This window comes from Condylura cristata, unplaced genomic scaffold (assembly GCF_000260355.1).
Source record: "Condylura cristata isolate star-nosed mole 26May11 unplaced genomic scaffold, ConCri1.0 scaffold00008, whole genome shotgun sequence".
In the NCBI taxonomy this organism is placed as follows: domain Eukaryota; kingdom Metazoa; phylum Chordata; class Mammalia; order Eulipotyphla; family Talpidae; genus Condylura; species Condylura cristata.
The window spans coordinates 62,843,440-62,857,424 of record NW_004567109.1 but is presented as its reverse complement, the minus strand read 5'-3'; the positions used below and the strand labels follow the sequence as shown (position 1 = coordinate 62,857,424).

Genomic DNA, 13,985 nt, shown 5'->3' with positions numbered 1-13,985 from the left:
CTGCTCCCCTCAACAGTGTATTTCAGGCAATCTGCCTGTTCTGCTCCCCAGTCTGTCTCTGGTGAATCCTCTCATCCCCTGCACGTCTGACCTGTACCCCTAGTTCTTGTATGCATAAACAAACAAGCAAACAATTTTTTAAAAGCCATGCTGGTATTTTCACAGATATACATGAACACATGTCAAAATTGTATACTTAGCAGTTTACTGCCTATCCTTTACACCTCAAACAAAGCTGCTTTTGAGTCTCAAAAATCTTTTGCTGAGCTAGATATAAAATAGTATGTATACTTTGATTCTATTTTATAAAATTGTATTTTTTTAGATTTATTTATTTATTTATGCATACAAGAACTAGGGTACAGGCCAGAGGTGGGGGACAGAGAAAGGATGAGAGGCTTTTCACCAGAGACAGAGTGCAGAACAGAACAGGTAGATCTACAGAAACACTCTATTGAGGGAAGCAGTGGGCAGGCCAGGAGAGATCTGCCAGCCATGTGGGTTAACCCCTGGCCAGGGATCGAACCCATGCTGTACTGGCTGTGGATAGCTTCATAGTGCTGTGCTTTAACTCCTTGCACCACCAGGAAGGCCCTACTTTATAAAATTTTAAACAGGATAAATCCAACGTGTTATATATAACAGAAAGCAGTCATGACTTGAATCAAGTTGAGATGTGTTAAGACCTTTAATATTTAAAGTTGTTTGTGAAGTATGGAACTAAGGAAAAATTATAAACTTTTGCTGACACATGGATTATTTTTACTAAAACCGACATTAAAATTACAGTAACTAATTGTATTTCAATAAAGTTGATTTCTTTAAAGATAACTTTTATGTTAGATTAACATACTTAGAGAATGTTGCACCATAACAAAGAACAGCAAACTAGATCACTGGCACAAGTGGCAAGATCTTTCTAAGAATGAGAGAAATATAAACCTAAAAAGTTTTCCCTAACTTTCATTTACAGCGCTGGAAATGCTATTATTTGCCATAATGATGAAAAGCCAATTATTTAGAAGCAAACTATCCCCAACTTTTGCTCCTACACCCCTAAAAGTGACAGGAGGAAATAACTCAATCTGACACGGCCATCATAGACACCCGTGAATTTGTCTCATTTCCCAGAGATTACTCTAGCCCTACTTCTTTCCTTTAAAGTTAGAAACTGCTTTTCCTGTTGTCTTACCTAACCAAGAAAAAAACCTTCAGCTGCTGCCTTCTGTTTTACACTCAATGGTAATTCCAATAATTCCCACCTGACCTTCTTGTCTCTCTAACCTTAGTCCATTAGTTACATTTTCCCACTTGCAGAATTTAATTTCCCTACACAATTGTTAATCTTCATCCTATATTCAAGATGTTTTCCTTGTGAGCCTAAAATGCCCTCCCTTCAGCTACAGCCCTCTTTTCTGTTGAAATCTAGCTTTTGGAAGAAATTGTATATATTTCTACCTATTCACCTTTAACCTGGTTAAGTGTGGTACACTCTGGCAAAAACATCAAACATTTTCTCACTGATAAATACATAGTTTCTTTTTCATTTTAAAAACTCCTTGGTCTCTTTGCTACATCTGCCACTGCTGATAGCAGGCCATTCTCATTCTTTTTTTTTTTTTTAAGATTTATTTATTTATGCATACAGAACTGGGGTGCAGGCCAGAGGTGCAAGGGAAGTGAGAGGATTCACCAGAGATAGAGTGGGGAGCAGAAAAGGCAGAATGACAAAGTTCTCTGCTGAGGGGAGCAGCAGGTGGGTCAGGAGAGATCTGCCACAACATGTGGGTGACCCCCCCGGCCAGAGATTAAACGTGTGCTGAAGTGGCTGTGGCTAGTTTCATACTGCCATGCTTTAACCCATTGTGCCACCAGAGAGGGCTCCACATGGTACTTTAAATTAAATGTATGTCACTACTGCAACAGTTTTTGTACTTCATTATGTATGCTATATACATTTTTCACTAGGTATACTTTTTTGAGGACAAAGACCATAGTACATCTACCTCTGTGTGATGGTGGCAATTTGTTCTGAACTGCACAAAACAGCCTCTCCAATAAATGTCTTTTTCCTGACAAACTTAAAACTCAAATCTTCTGTGACAAGTGTTCTAGGCCCCCCCCCCCCCCCCCACACACACACACACATTACCTGTGCGACATTCATTGCAGATGAATTTTCCTCTGGGCATCTCAGTTAATCCAAGGCACTCCAAGTGAAAAGCCCCACAGCACTGAGCCTCACATAACAGCAGTTCACCCAATTTCTCACAGTTCTGTTAAGAGAAAGAAAACAGATCTACAGAAAAAATGTTTCTAAGAATCTGGAGTAGAAAACCTACATGAAGACAAAGGTTAAAAAAGCAGCTTTGTGGGCCCTCCCTGGTGGCGCACTGGGTTGGAGCACTGTACTGCGAAGCTATGCCGAGCAATGGTGGCTTCAGTGTGAGCTTGATCCCTGCCCTGGAGCTGACCCACATGGTCCAACAGACCTCTCCTGCTTACCCGCTGCTCCCTCAGCAGTGTACTTTGTGGATCTGCCTGTTCAGGTCCCTACTCTGTTTCTGGTGAATCATCTCACTGCCCCTGCCCTTCTGGCTCTATATGCATAAATAAATAAATTAAAAAAGAAAAAGCAGCTTTGCCAGTAACAAGTAATACCACCATCTACTCAGCCAATACTTAAATCACTGCTTCCTCAATGGCAGACACAAGGTTATTGTATATTCAAAGAATATACAATAAGTATATGATTTAACAAACAAGAAAGACAGCAGATGATAGAGTAGAGAATTCAAGTAGCTACTACGATTGGGTGATTTAGGATGGACTCTCAGGGAGTGTCCTTATATAGGGATTATAGTGATGACGCATGGCTAAACTGGTGGTAAAAATTTTGTGGCGACTTCACCTGAGAGGAAAAAGCATACATTGTACAAAAAGGAAGACTGATGTAAAATTAAATTAATAAAAGAAAAAAGAATGGCTTCTACGACTATTTTCTGAATGATATGCGACTTTGAAACAAAGACCAGAAAAGCAGCATATACAAGTCCACTGATAGGAAAAAATCAGAGCACATCTGAGAAGCGTAAGTCAATGTTACGGGACTAAAGTGCACAAAAATTTAAAAGTTGGAAGTTGAGGCAAGGATTTGATTGTATGGTACAGAATTTACACTTTGTTCTAGTTGTAAAGGAATACCACCATTAGATAGCTTTATGAAGGAAGACTGAAATCAAGTGTTCACATGGGACAGAAGCAATGGCTCAAGCAAGAGATACTAACCATCTGGACTTGAGTCATAATAGTCCCTAAAGAACTCCACTTTAGGTTTGAACAATCCTTGAGATCTGTATAAAACCACATCAAGAGATCAACTTTCTGAAATGATCTTATATAATAGCAAGCATGATTTAAGATAGGACCTTAGGAATTAAGTGACTGTCACTGAAAATGCTATAAGATTTACCAAAACCCTATAAATTCCTAACATTTATTACCTCATTAACATCCTGACTTCTTTCTCCATAGTGATTACCAGAAAAGTCTTAAAAATGAAAGTCTTTTCTGTGAGACAAAAAAGGAAAAAGGTGATGTGACAATACTACTATCTTCTGGAGCCTAAAGAACCATATCTTTGCCACATAATATCAAAGCTAAAGAATAAATAGGAAAACTTTAGACTAAAAGGCCAGAGTCAGCAAAGTCTCAATCATCAGCCTGGAGTCTGAGCAAGTCTCATATTTGGCTTTCCCATTATCCACTGTTCACACAAAATAATGATAAACACCACAAAAATTATATATTCTTTTGTGGAATCAGACTGCCAGTTGATATCAGCTTTGACATACAATACAGCTTTCCAGTTGATATCAGCTTTGACATACAATACAGCTTTGACATCACTTAACCAGGAAAATGTCAGTATATATCAAAGAATAAATTTTTCCAATTAACAAAATGTTATGAACTCAACCCTTTAATTGGGATGACCATGTAATTCACCTTTCAACCTGGGACATGTGAGAATCAAAGGAGCTGTTATTAGTAAGCTATGCAAAGAAGACAGACCTAATCAAAGACAAACCCAAATAAATCAGGATGACAAGGTCACCATACTTTTTTTTTTTTAAATCACTGAGCTGACTGAATATGATTACATAAAGAAATTGAGTTAAAATAATATAGGTCATAACATTCTGCAGCCTATTAACTACGTTAATTTTAAGAAAATAAGAAGTAATATCTTCAACTTTTTATATGCCATTTTAAAGAATTTACAAATGTAAATAAAATATGAAAAAGGAGACTATAACTAAGCCAAAACATCATTTATTTGATTCCACTCCAAAGTTAGATAATGGCTTAGTGGAGTCACTTCTCACAGAGAAGCAACACTACACAGTGGTTTAGACTCTAAATACAAATGACATGGGCTTGAAACCTGGATTTGCTGTGTGACCATCACTAAGCTATTTAACCTCTCTGTGCCTTACTTTCTTCATCTATAAAGAGAATGGTAACCTACTTTATAAAATGGCTATGAAAAGTCAATGTCATATTTATAAAGTAATTGAGCAATACCTGACACACAGTAAGCACTAGACCTTTATTAGTAAACAGAAAAACAAAAATGATGACTCTCTAAATTCATTAAAGCAACAACAACAAAAAAATCTCCAAGTAAACTCAAAGATTTTGACACCATTAAAGGTAGAGGGAAAAGATCTATATGGAACCACAAATTCTCACTTAAGACCAGCAACAACAATGGTGTGGTTTAGTAATAGTAAATGTTTCCTTTCCTTTCTTTTTTTCATCAAGATGGAGAAGAGTTTAAGAGCTTAAAGGGAAGTAACTCCACTAGAATCATTCAAAAGAATTTTTATCCTATGATTAAGTCATCAAGAGTTTGATTATTCTAAGAAGTTGAAAATACTAAGAAAAATGCAAATAAGTTTCAACCCTCAACTTTTACAGGGCAATATCCAAATTCATTCAAGTCCTATGATGAACTTGATATTGTACTCTTCAGGTCTCAAGAGATCCCCTTATAAGATAAGCATACCTGACAAACGTTCTCCTTGAGTGCAGCTCCTCCACCTCGTTCCCCCTGCAGTTTTTTAGAAGCAGGCATCCCAGAATCATGATCCACACCCTCCTCAATCAAGTCCTTGGGGCTTGCAGCAGTCCTGTGTGGCATCAGTTCTCCCTTGCAGAGAAAAAAATAATGTCCCATATCTGTATTATTCATGTCTCCTTCATCTGACCCCCTCCCTCTGGGCTGCTATTTGTCTAGTCATTAAGCACTTACAGATGTTCAGCCAATCACGCGGGCGGACTGCATGCAATGTTAGTTCTAACCCTGCTGTGATTGGGCGGGTAGTGGGCGCCTCATGCCCTGCCACTAACTGCTCTGAGGCTGTTCCACTGGAACTTTTTGAGCTGTTCCATTTTAAGGTTTCACTAAGGGAGAGAAAACATTCTTAAGTTTATTTGATTACTTCCAAGATTCGTGTTTCCTAAATAATGCCCCCCTTGGGCATTCTATTTTTGTGGAAAGAAATACTCTATATTTCTGACCTGAGTTGGAAAGTTTGACATAGCACCAATAACTATTGATGCTCTGCAAAGAAATGGTTTTATATATATCTTTGTTTCCTACAAGTCAATGTTTACAAAGACTATTCTAAGAAGTTGATGATACTAAGAAAAATGCAAATGAGTTTTACCCCTAAATGCGGCAGTCTCAACTTTATGGAACAATATCCAAATTCATTCAGGTCCTATGATTAACTTAATATTGTAGTCTGTGGGTTCAGAACAAATTTACTTCGTTGTGAAAGTGATACGTTTCATCTGACATCTTCTGCGTAGAATATGATCTTATAAAAAGGTCATACTGTACAGTTGTCTGTCATATGTGCCTAATTTTTACTAGAATCAGGAACTCCTTTTCCTATAACTATTCTTAAGTAAACACAAGGGAAAGAGGGATGCGGTCTCTACTGTGAAAAGTAGCTTTGCTTTGGAAGGTGAAAAGATGAGGAACTGAGTAATACCTCTGAACTTGGAGTTTCTTTTGAGGAGTTGTCATTTTTCACTTTCTTACAGTGCACCTTGGCTGTACTGTGCCTCTGTCGTTTTCGCTTCCTTGGTTTATCAAACATCTTGGTAGTGCCTATGACAGGAAAACAGATGTTATCTGCTGCCTAATCATGCATATGACCAAGAATTCTTGTCTTCAATTAAACAGAGCTGTGGGGTGTGAAGAGTAAAAATCAATTGCAAAACCTATGTAATTCTCTAACTTTACACATGAGGAAATTGGTACAGAAAAAAAGAGACTTACTCATGACTATGTGACTAGATAAAGAAATAGCTATAGACTTACAAATTCTGCTTCACACAGATACTACTGAATGTACAGGTTATTTCATCTTATTTTAAAGAACTGAAATGATAAACTTTAATATCCTATAGGTGGGGAAGGAATATACCTAGTAGTCAGGAAAAGATACTAAAACTTGGCCTCCAATATATTTTTTAATTCTATTTATTTTGCATAGAACTGGGATATAAGTCAGTGGTGTGTGGGTGAAAGGATTCACCAGAGACAAAGTGGAGCAGAACAGGTAGATCTACTGAAATACACCACTGAGGGAAGCAATTGGAAAGACAGGAGAGATCTGTTATGCCATTTGTGGGTCAGCTCCCTCGACCAGGGATCAAACTCAGGCTGCAATGGTGATAGCCCTGACCCTTAATCACTAGGCCACCAGGGAGCTGACCTCCAACATTAACAGTAAACTATATTACTACCTGATTTAAGGACTAGGTAACAAGTAAAGTATGTATGATTCGGTTTAATGGGGAAGAGGGAAAAAAGAACTCTCTAATATATTTAGTGGCTTAAAGGATATTCACGAAGTAGTAGTCTAACCTTGAACATTCAACAATATAAAATAAACTGAGAGGCTTAATGTGTAGTTAATGAAATTTCAGTCACTTTTTCTATGATAAATATTTCAAATTAATGTTCCACAATATTTAGTCAATATATCAGCATGGAGACTGGACATTAAATGATTGTTGTAACGGTCACTTTTAGGACTGCCTGATAAAGACAGAAATAGCTCTACTATCAAAGCTGCTTGACAGTCAGTCTATGACTAAAGCAAGAATTAATAGCATGGCAGAATAAAGTTTCAAAATTCTTCCAAACTAAAACATGTAGGTGAAATTTTCAACGAATAAAGGGCAAGCTTCAGATCTTACAAAAAATTAATGTACAAATATAGTTTGCATTTTTATTTAAGTGTTTTTTTAATTAAGCCAAGTAAACATTACATTGGAATTACATTGTACACAAAGTTAAAATAAGTCAACATGTTGCTAGATTTACTTGCGGAAACACTTAGTAATTACAGGTCACATTAAAGGAAGTATATACCTAAGACATGAAATACAATCTTCTCATGCTATCTTGTGCAGCACATCTGCTACAGCACGCTCAAATCTGAGTTAACATTTCAGTAATGACACAAATCAATAAAACAGCATGATGAACAAGTGGTCAAAATGGGTAGAAAGAATGGTTAAAAGACGGTATTGTGGTCATGAATTTGGCCAGATCATAACTTTGTTTCTGAACTCTGCTACCACTTTTATCTTGAGGTTTTATCTACAGACAAAGAATAACATGGATAATATCCTAACATTCTAAATGCCTTACACAAATGAGAGAAAATGATCCTTAAAGAAGGAACCTGAGAGAGGAGATGCTCAAACCAGGATTATTATATCTGTTACTGACTAAATAAAGGGCTGTCCATTCCTCATGGCAGAATCAGACCACACCAACCAGCAAATACCAACTTAATATAGACGATTTCCAGCCCTTAAGAAATAATCACAATGGAGTAGGCTCAAGTGTAAATTCTTTTTGAAGAATATACTCACTGACCAAAGGTTATAAATGTAATCAAAGAAACAAAGACTGTGTAATTAGATGATTTTCTTCTCGCTACAGATTCCTTGTTTTCCTTCCCTTAGAAATAAAAATTGAATTATAGCTAAGAAAGAGCAGTTTAGAGATGATACAGTCTGGAGAATTATCTAACAGAAAATCAATCTGTTTATCTTTCTTTAGCATACCTACCATTTCCTTACTCAAATACTAGAATAAAAATTCTAATTCCTCTTAACTAAATTCATCATAAAGGTGAAAGTGAGAATATCATTTGTTAGTGTCACATGCAGTTTTAGGAAGCATATATTACAAATTCTAAACAAGGCTTAGAACTTGAAACCTCATTGGTGTTGTTTATGTACTTACAACTTTTTTTTAGTTAGCTGACAAGTTACTTCACACTCATTTTTGCATTTCACTTTTTGAAACTGAAAAATACTCACCTCCACCAAACTCTTTAGCATGAGATACAGCACGTGATTCAGTAATGTCATTCTCTAAGCGACCAGGCTCATAACACTACAAATAAATAAAATGCAACATCATTTACAAAGGAATCAAAAATAAACCCTTGATATTACATGCCTTAAGCTAAATTGTCTATAGCTAAAGACACAGAATACTGACTGTTTTTGATAATTAAAAGAACAGCCTGCTTACAGAAAGGATTCAACAGAAACTTCCTGGGAAAAGGCAATAGATTAAAAATTTGGGGGGTGAGGGGAGGAGGAGGTGGGGTCCTTCTCTGTGGCACAACGGGTGAAAGCACTGCACTATGAAGCTACTGCAGCTACTACAGCACAAGTTCGATTCCCACCCAGGGAGGTGGCCCACATGGTGTGGAAGACCTCTCCTGACCCACCCGCTGCTCCCCTCAGCAGTATATTTCAGTATATCTTCCTGTTCTACTTCCCACTCTATCTCTGCTGAATCCTCTAACCACCCCCCGCCCCCCTGGCTTGCTCCCCAAGATAAATAAATCTTAAAAATTATTGATAAATTTATTTGATAAATAAATCTTAAAAATTATTTTTTTAATTTTCAAATGTATGACTGCCACATACTCATTGAAAATTTTTAAAATTTAAATATTCAGACTTCTACCATAATAAAGTAAAAGAGTATAAAGGACATGTACTGATTGAAGTGGGAGAGCAAGAGGATTATATACATATACTCAAAACTCACCAGCTCCGCTCCATTTTCACACCACCTAAATTTACGAGTTCCTTATTGAACTTATTATCATTACATTTTACACTGACTTATTTACTTGACCATTTCTAAATAAGGAAGTTTGAGTCATCAAATGTCTAAATGACTGTAATTAATAGAAACTAAAGCAACATTAAAATCAAAATAAAACACTTAAATACATCAGGAGTTATTCCATACAAATTTTACTGCTCTTATTAAATCCTTGCAGAAATTAACTCCGTCAAAGAACATAACTCCTACAGAAAGACTATAAACATAATTTAGTGGCTATACACACACACAAATCATTATCACTGATACTATTTTTCCTATAAAATTCCCCCAATTTTTTTTTTTTAAGATTTACTTACAGAAGGAGGTGTGGGGGGCGGGGGCTGTCTGAGAGGATTCACCAGGCAGATGTACTGAAATATACTGCTGGGGGAGCAGCAGATAAAACAGGAGAGGTCTGCTGCACCATGTGGGTCACCTCCCTGACAGGGGAATAACTGAGGATAACTTCACAGTGCTGTGTTTTAACCTCTTGCACCACCAGTGAGAGCCCAAAGCTCAAATTATTTATGAATTATATATATCCTACAACTGAATAACTAATATTTTCCTAAGTTATTCCTCACAAATAAGGGAAGTCCAATGTTTTCTAAGGACTCATTAACTTGAGTTCGATCCCTGGTAAGAGTTAACCCATTATGAGGTAGTAGACCTCTCTTGGTCTTGCCCACTGTATATCAGGAAATCTGCCTGTTCTATATCAGGAAATCTGCCTGTTCTATCTCCCCACTCTGTTTCTGGTGAACCCTCTCACTTCCATCCCTCCCACAACCACCCCATGGCACCAATTCTTAAAAATAAAAATAAATCTAAAAGTCTCAATGATATCTTCTAGTCTAACAAAACATTTTTGCATTTGTAAACTTAGGTTTAAGTATTTCAGCCTGGATAAGTAACTGAACGGGCCTGGGTAAATAATTTGAGATAGGTCTTTCGTGAGATGTTACGCAGACAGAGCAATGAGATTAGATTACAGACTTGTAGAGAAATAAGTGCAGTAGAAATAAGGTAAGAGGTTTTACACACAGAAAGAAATTAAACATTAAGATTTCCATATTTTTCATTTTAAAAGAAAACCTAAAACCAACTGATAAACACAAAAGCCAAACAGCTTCTTAGCACAGGATCTCTAAGACTAAGTATACACTGACATTCTGCAATTTTTATGTATATATACAATATTATAAATAGAACTGAAAGTTTTTTTTATTATTTCCTGAGTTTGACTCTATTTTAGAATTGACCAAATAAATTAACATACCTTTTTGGAAATGCCAAGATCTCCCTTTTTGGGCATAAATCCAGGATCTAAGTCATTGGATTCAAGAAGCTTCTTAGTTGGTTTCCTCTGACGCTTACTTTCATAGTTTCCTGTAATGCATACATCTTTTTATCAGATAATTTTGAAAACCAGACAAGCTATTTTTTTAATCTACATACAGCACAAAAATTAATCAACATGTTTTTTATATTTATTTCATCATCTTGTGGGGAATGACACTGTAGGAGTAGATTCATTACAAAATATTAACATAAAACAAGAAAATAGTTCCCATTATAGACAAACTAATGTGAGAATGTTTTTATGTCAGCATATATTTTTTCTTTTAAATCACAAAAAAACTAAAAGAGAAATTAAAAAGTGAAGACTGCCTTTTTAACAATTCCTTATTTGTAAGGGCAAAAGAGTGAGGTAGTAAAGTAGAGCTTGGATTTTGGATATCGATAAACTAGGATTAGAATTTTTATTGTTTCTAAATAAGTGATACTTAAATTCACTTTCTAGGACTACTCTTAAAAATTATGTAAGAGGGCCTAAAACAGACTTTGACACGTATTAAGTAATTAAATGGTAAAAAACCTTTAATATTCTTGAAATATCTTTAGAGTCTGTTAAATCCTTTAGATTTTATTGTACTTGATGAAGTCTGATGGGGATATTTTACTTAAAAGAATAACATCACAAACTATTATTGGGAATGCAAAAAAAATTACATCGAAAACTTCCCTGGCTGACTACAAAATTCAATAGTCAAAAGGTTGATAAGTAGGATGGTATATGTTAGATCGAACTCTCACCAAGTGTTAAGTATATAAAAAATGATAAAATGAAAATGCAGTTGGTAATAAAATTAAAGGGAATATTTACCTTTAATGGATATCAGGTTACTTACATTATATGTTATTATATTTTGATCTCCATTTCATAGATGAGGAAGCAAGTTCAGAGTATAAAGAACTTCCCAAGTAACACAAGAATTGGTGGAGTCAGGATCTGAAGCACTGTTTAATTTGCTTAGTCTATATTAAGTACTAACACCCCCTCCCAAAGACCCTGTCATTCTAGGTGTTGAATGATACAACTGTTGATCAAATATCATGAAGAACAACAATGGAGAATAACTTTTGACAATGTGTCTCCAATTCATGTTAAGAAACTATATCCAATTAGCCTATTTGTAAGGGATTTTCCAGAACATAAGTGACAGTTTGTTGTACACAGATATATTATTGGCTTTCCATCAAAACATACTAAAATCTCCAGCTTCCTCTAATCATACCCACTTACATACTAAGATCCCATCACCATCTTACCTGGTGTTTTAATTAGCAATTCCTCAGACTCAAGTGCAGGCCGTGGAGAGACTTCCGGAGCCACAGGCACAGACAAGGTCAGCTGTGGCAACTCAGCATGTCCACCTCCAAGTTCTGATTGAACCAAAGGCCCTTCCAAAAATGGAGCCTCCCTTTCAAGAACTGGAGGCTCTTCTTTGGTTGAAATCAAAGAATTCTCATCCACCTGCTTATTTTGAGCACTAGATCGACATCGGGCTAAAAGGCTTTCCTCTTCACAGCGGGAACTTACCTATGAGCAAAAAAATAAAAGTAGAAGCCATAGGACAAAAGTTATAAATCTGAGTGTCAGACTAACACATATAAAACAGGTATGTAATTCTGGCATACACACTGTAACATGGGTAAATCTTCAAGACATTATACTAAATAAGACAGATTCAGGGTAAAGATGCCACCTGAGAGGTTTTGTTCCACAAAGATTTATTTTATTTATTTAAGCATAGAAGAACTGGGGAGTAGGGCAAGGGTGCAGGGGGTGAGAGAATTCACCAGAAACAGAGTGGGGAGTAGTGGGCAAGACAGGAGAGGTCCACTGCACTACAGGGCTGGTGGTCAAACTCATGTCACTGGTGGACAAACTCACGTCGTAATGGCTGACAATAGCTTGATAGCACTGAAACTTAACCTGTGCACTACAAGGTATGCCTGCAAAGGTGCCCGCAAAGTAGTTTTTTAAATAGGTACAGAATTTCAATTTGGGATCACAGATCTTATTTTTCAAGAGTTAAAAATGTAAATTTTCAGTTATATATATTTTACTACAATTTTTAAAAGTTTTTATATTACATTAGTATGTATATCTGTTTCTCACAATTGTAACTGATTATTCTTTTGAAAAATGAATTTTAAAATGAAAAAAAAAAAAAAAACTGACCCTCCCTGGTGGCGCAGTGGGTTAAAGCACAGCACTAAGAAGCTAAAGCCACTTCCACATGAGTTCGATTCCCGCCTGCCCCAGAGATGACCACATGGCATGGCAGATCTCTCCTGACCCGCCCGCTGCTCCCCTCAGCCGGGTACTTCATGGATCTGCCTGTTCTGCTCCCTGCTCTGTCTCTGGTGAATCCTCTCACCCACCACACCTCTGACCTGTACCCAAGTTCTGAATGAACGAAGGAACGAACGAACGAACGAACGAACGAACGAACGAACGAACGAACGAATGAAAAGAAAATTTTAATTGTAGATTCACCAAAGCTACAAAAATTCATTTAGGTCATAGTGATAATGAGGGGGAAAAAAGCAATTAAGTTAAAAAATATTCCCTAATATGTCACCAATTGTAATGAATAATAATGAACTCCTTGATGTTAAATTGTTAAATAATTCCAAAGAAAAATTTATTCTGCTTTTCATGCATTTCAGGACAATGAGAAAAAATTGCTAATTAATACAATAGGAATGATAATATCTCAAAGTCTTCAGTTTTAAACTAATGAAACTGTTGATACAAGAGGTAACAATCTTTTGATTATCATTAAAAACCAACAGGCAAATAAATGTATGATGGGAAAGAGCACAATCTTTTGGAGACAAAATAATCATACACAGACACACACATATTGTTTATCCAAAGTATGAAACATAACTTAAAAAAGGTCAGTTACAACGGTGGGAAAACAGAAGTCACATACCTCCTAATGTCATGAAATATAAGACAAAATATCATCTACAATGAAGCCTAGCTAAAAATGTTCAACCTTGAACCTCTCAAATTGTCAGCACTTCGACTTACCAAGGAACATAAAGTAAAAATAAAAATGCTTAGTGACTGACACATCTGAAAAAGCAGTAATAGGGCTCTCCCTGGTGGCACAACGGTTAAAGCACAGCATTATAAAGCTCTCTGAAGCTACTGCAGCATGAATTCAATCCCCCGCCAGGGAGCTGACCCACATAGCGTGGCAGACCTCTTCTGACCTGCCCGCTGCTCCCCTCAGCTAGTTCTGCTCCTGACTCTGTCTCTGGTGAATCCTCTCACCCACCACACCTCTGGCCTGTACCCCAGTTCTGTAAGCATATATAAATAAATCTTTTTTTTTTTTTAAAGATGTTATTTTATTTGTGCATACAGAGCTGGGGTACAGGCCAGAGGCTCAGGGGC

The 13,985-nt window shown here is 36.5% G+C and overlaps 1 protein-coding gene across 3 annotated transcripts in view; it reads right to left on the bottom strand.

Annotated features, from left to right (window-relative positions):
* NSD1 (nuclear receptor binding SET domain protein 1) overlaps window positions 1–13,985 on the bottom strand; it is a 142,540-nt gene that overhangs the window by 29,171 nt on the left and 99,384 nt on the right. For all 3 annotated transcript variants that reach the window (XM_004679256.1, XM_004679257.2, XM_012722201.1), the window contains exons 7-12: window positions 11,840–12,110; window positions 10,506–10,615; window positions 8,419–8,494; window positions 6,066–6,184; window positions 5,072–5,215; window positions 2,153–2,276 (exon numbers count right to left, since the gene is read on the bottom strand). In XM_004679256.1, the coding sequence (XP_004679313.1) occupies window positions 2,153–2,276; window positions 5,072–5,215; window positions 6,066–6,184; window positions 8,419–8,494; window positions 10,506–10,615; window positions 11,840–12,110 (844 nt within the window). The remainder of the gene's footprint in view (window positions 1–2,152; window positions 2,277–5,071; window positions 5,216–6,065; window positions 6,185–8,418; window positions 8,495–10,505; window positions 10,616–11,839; window positions 12,111–13,985) is intronic.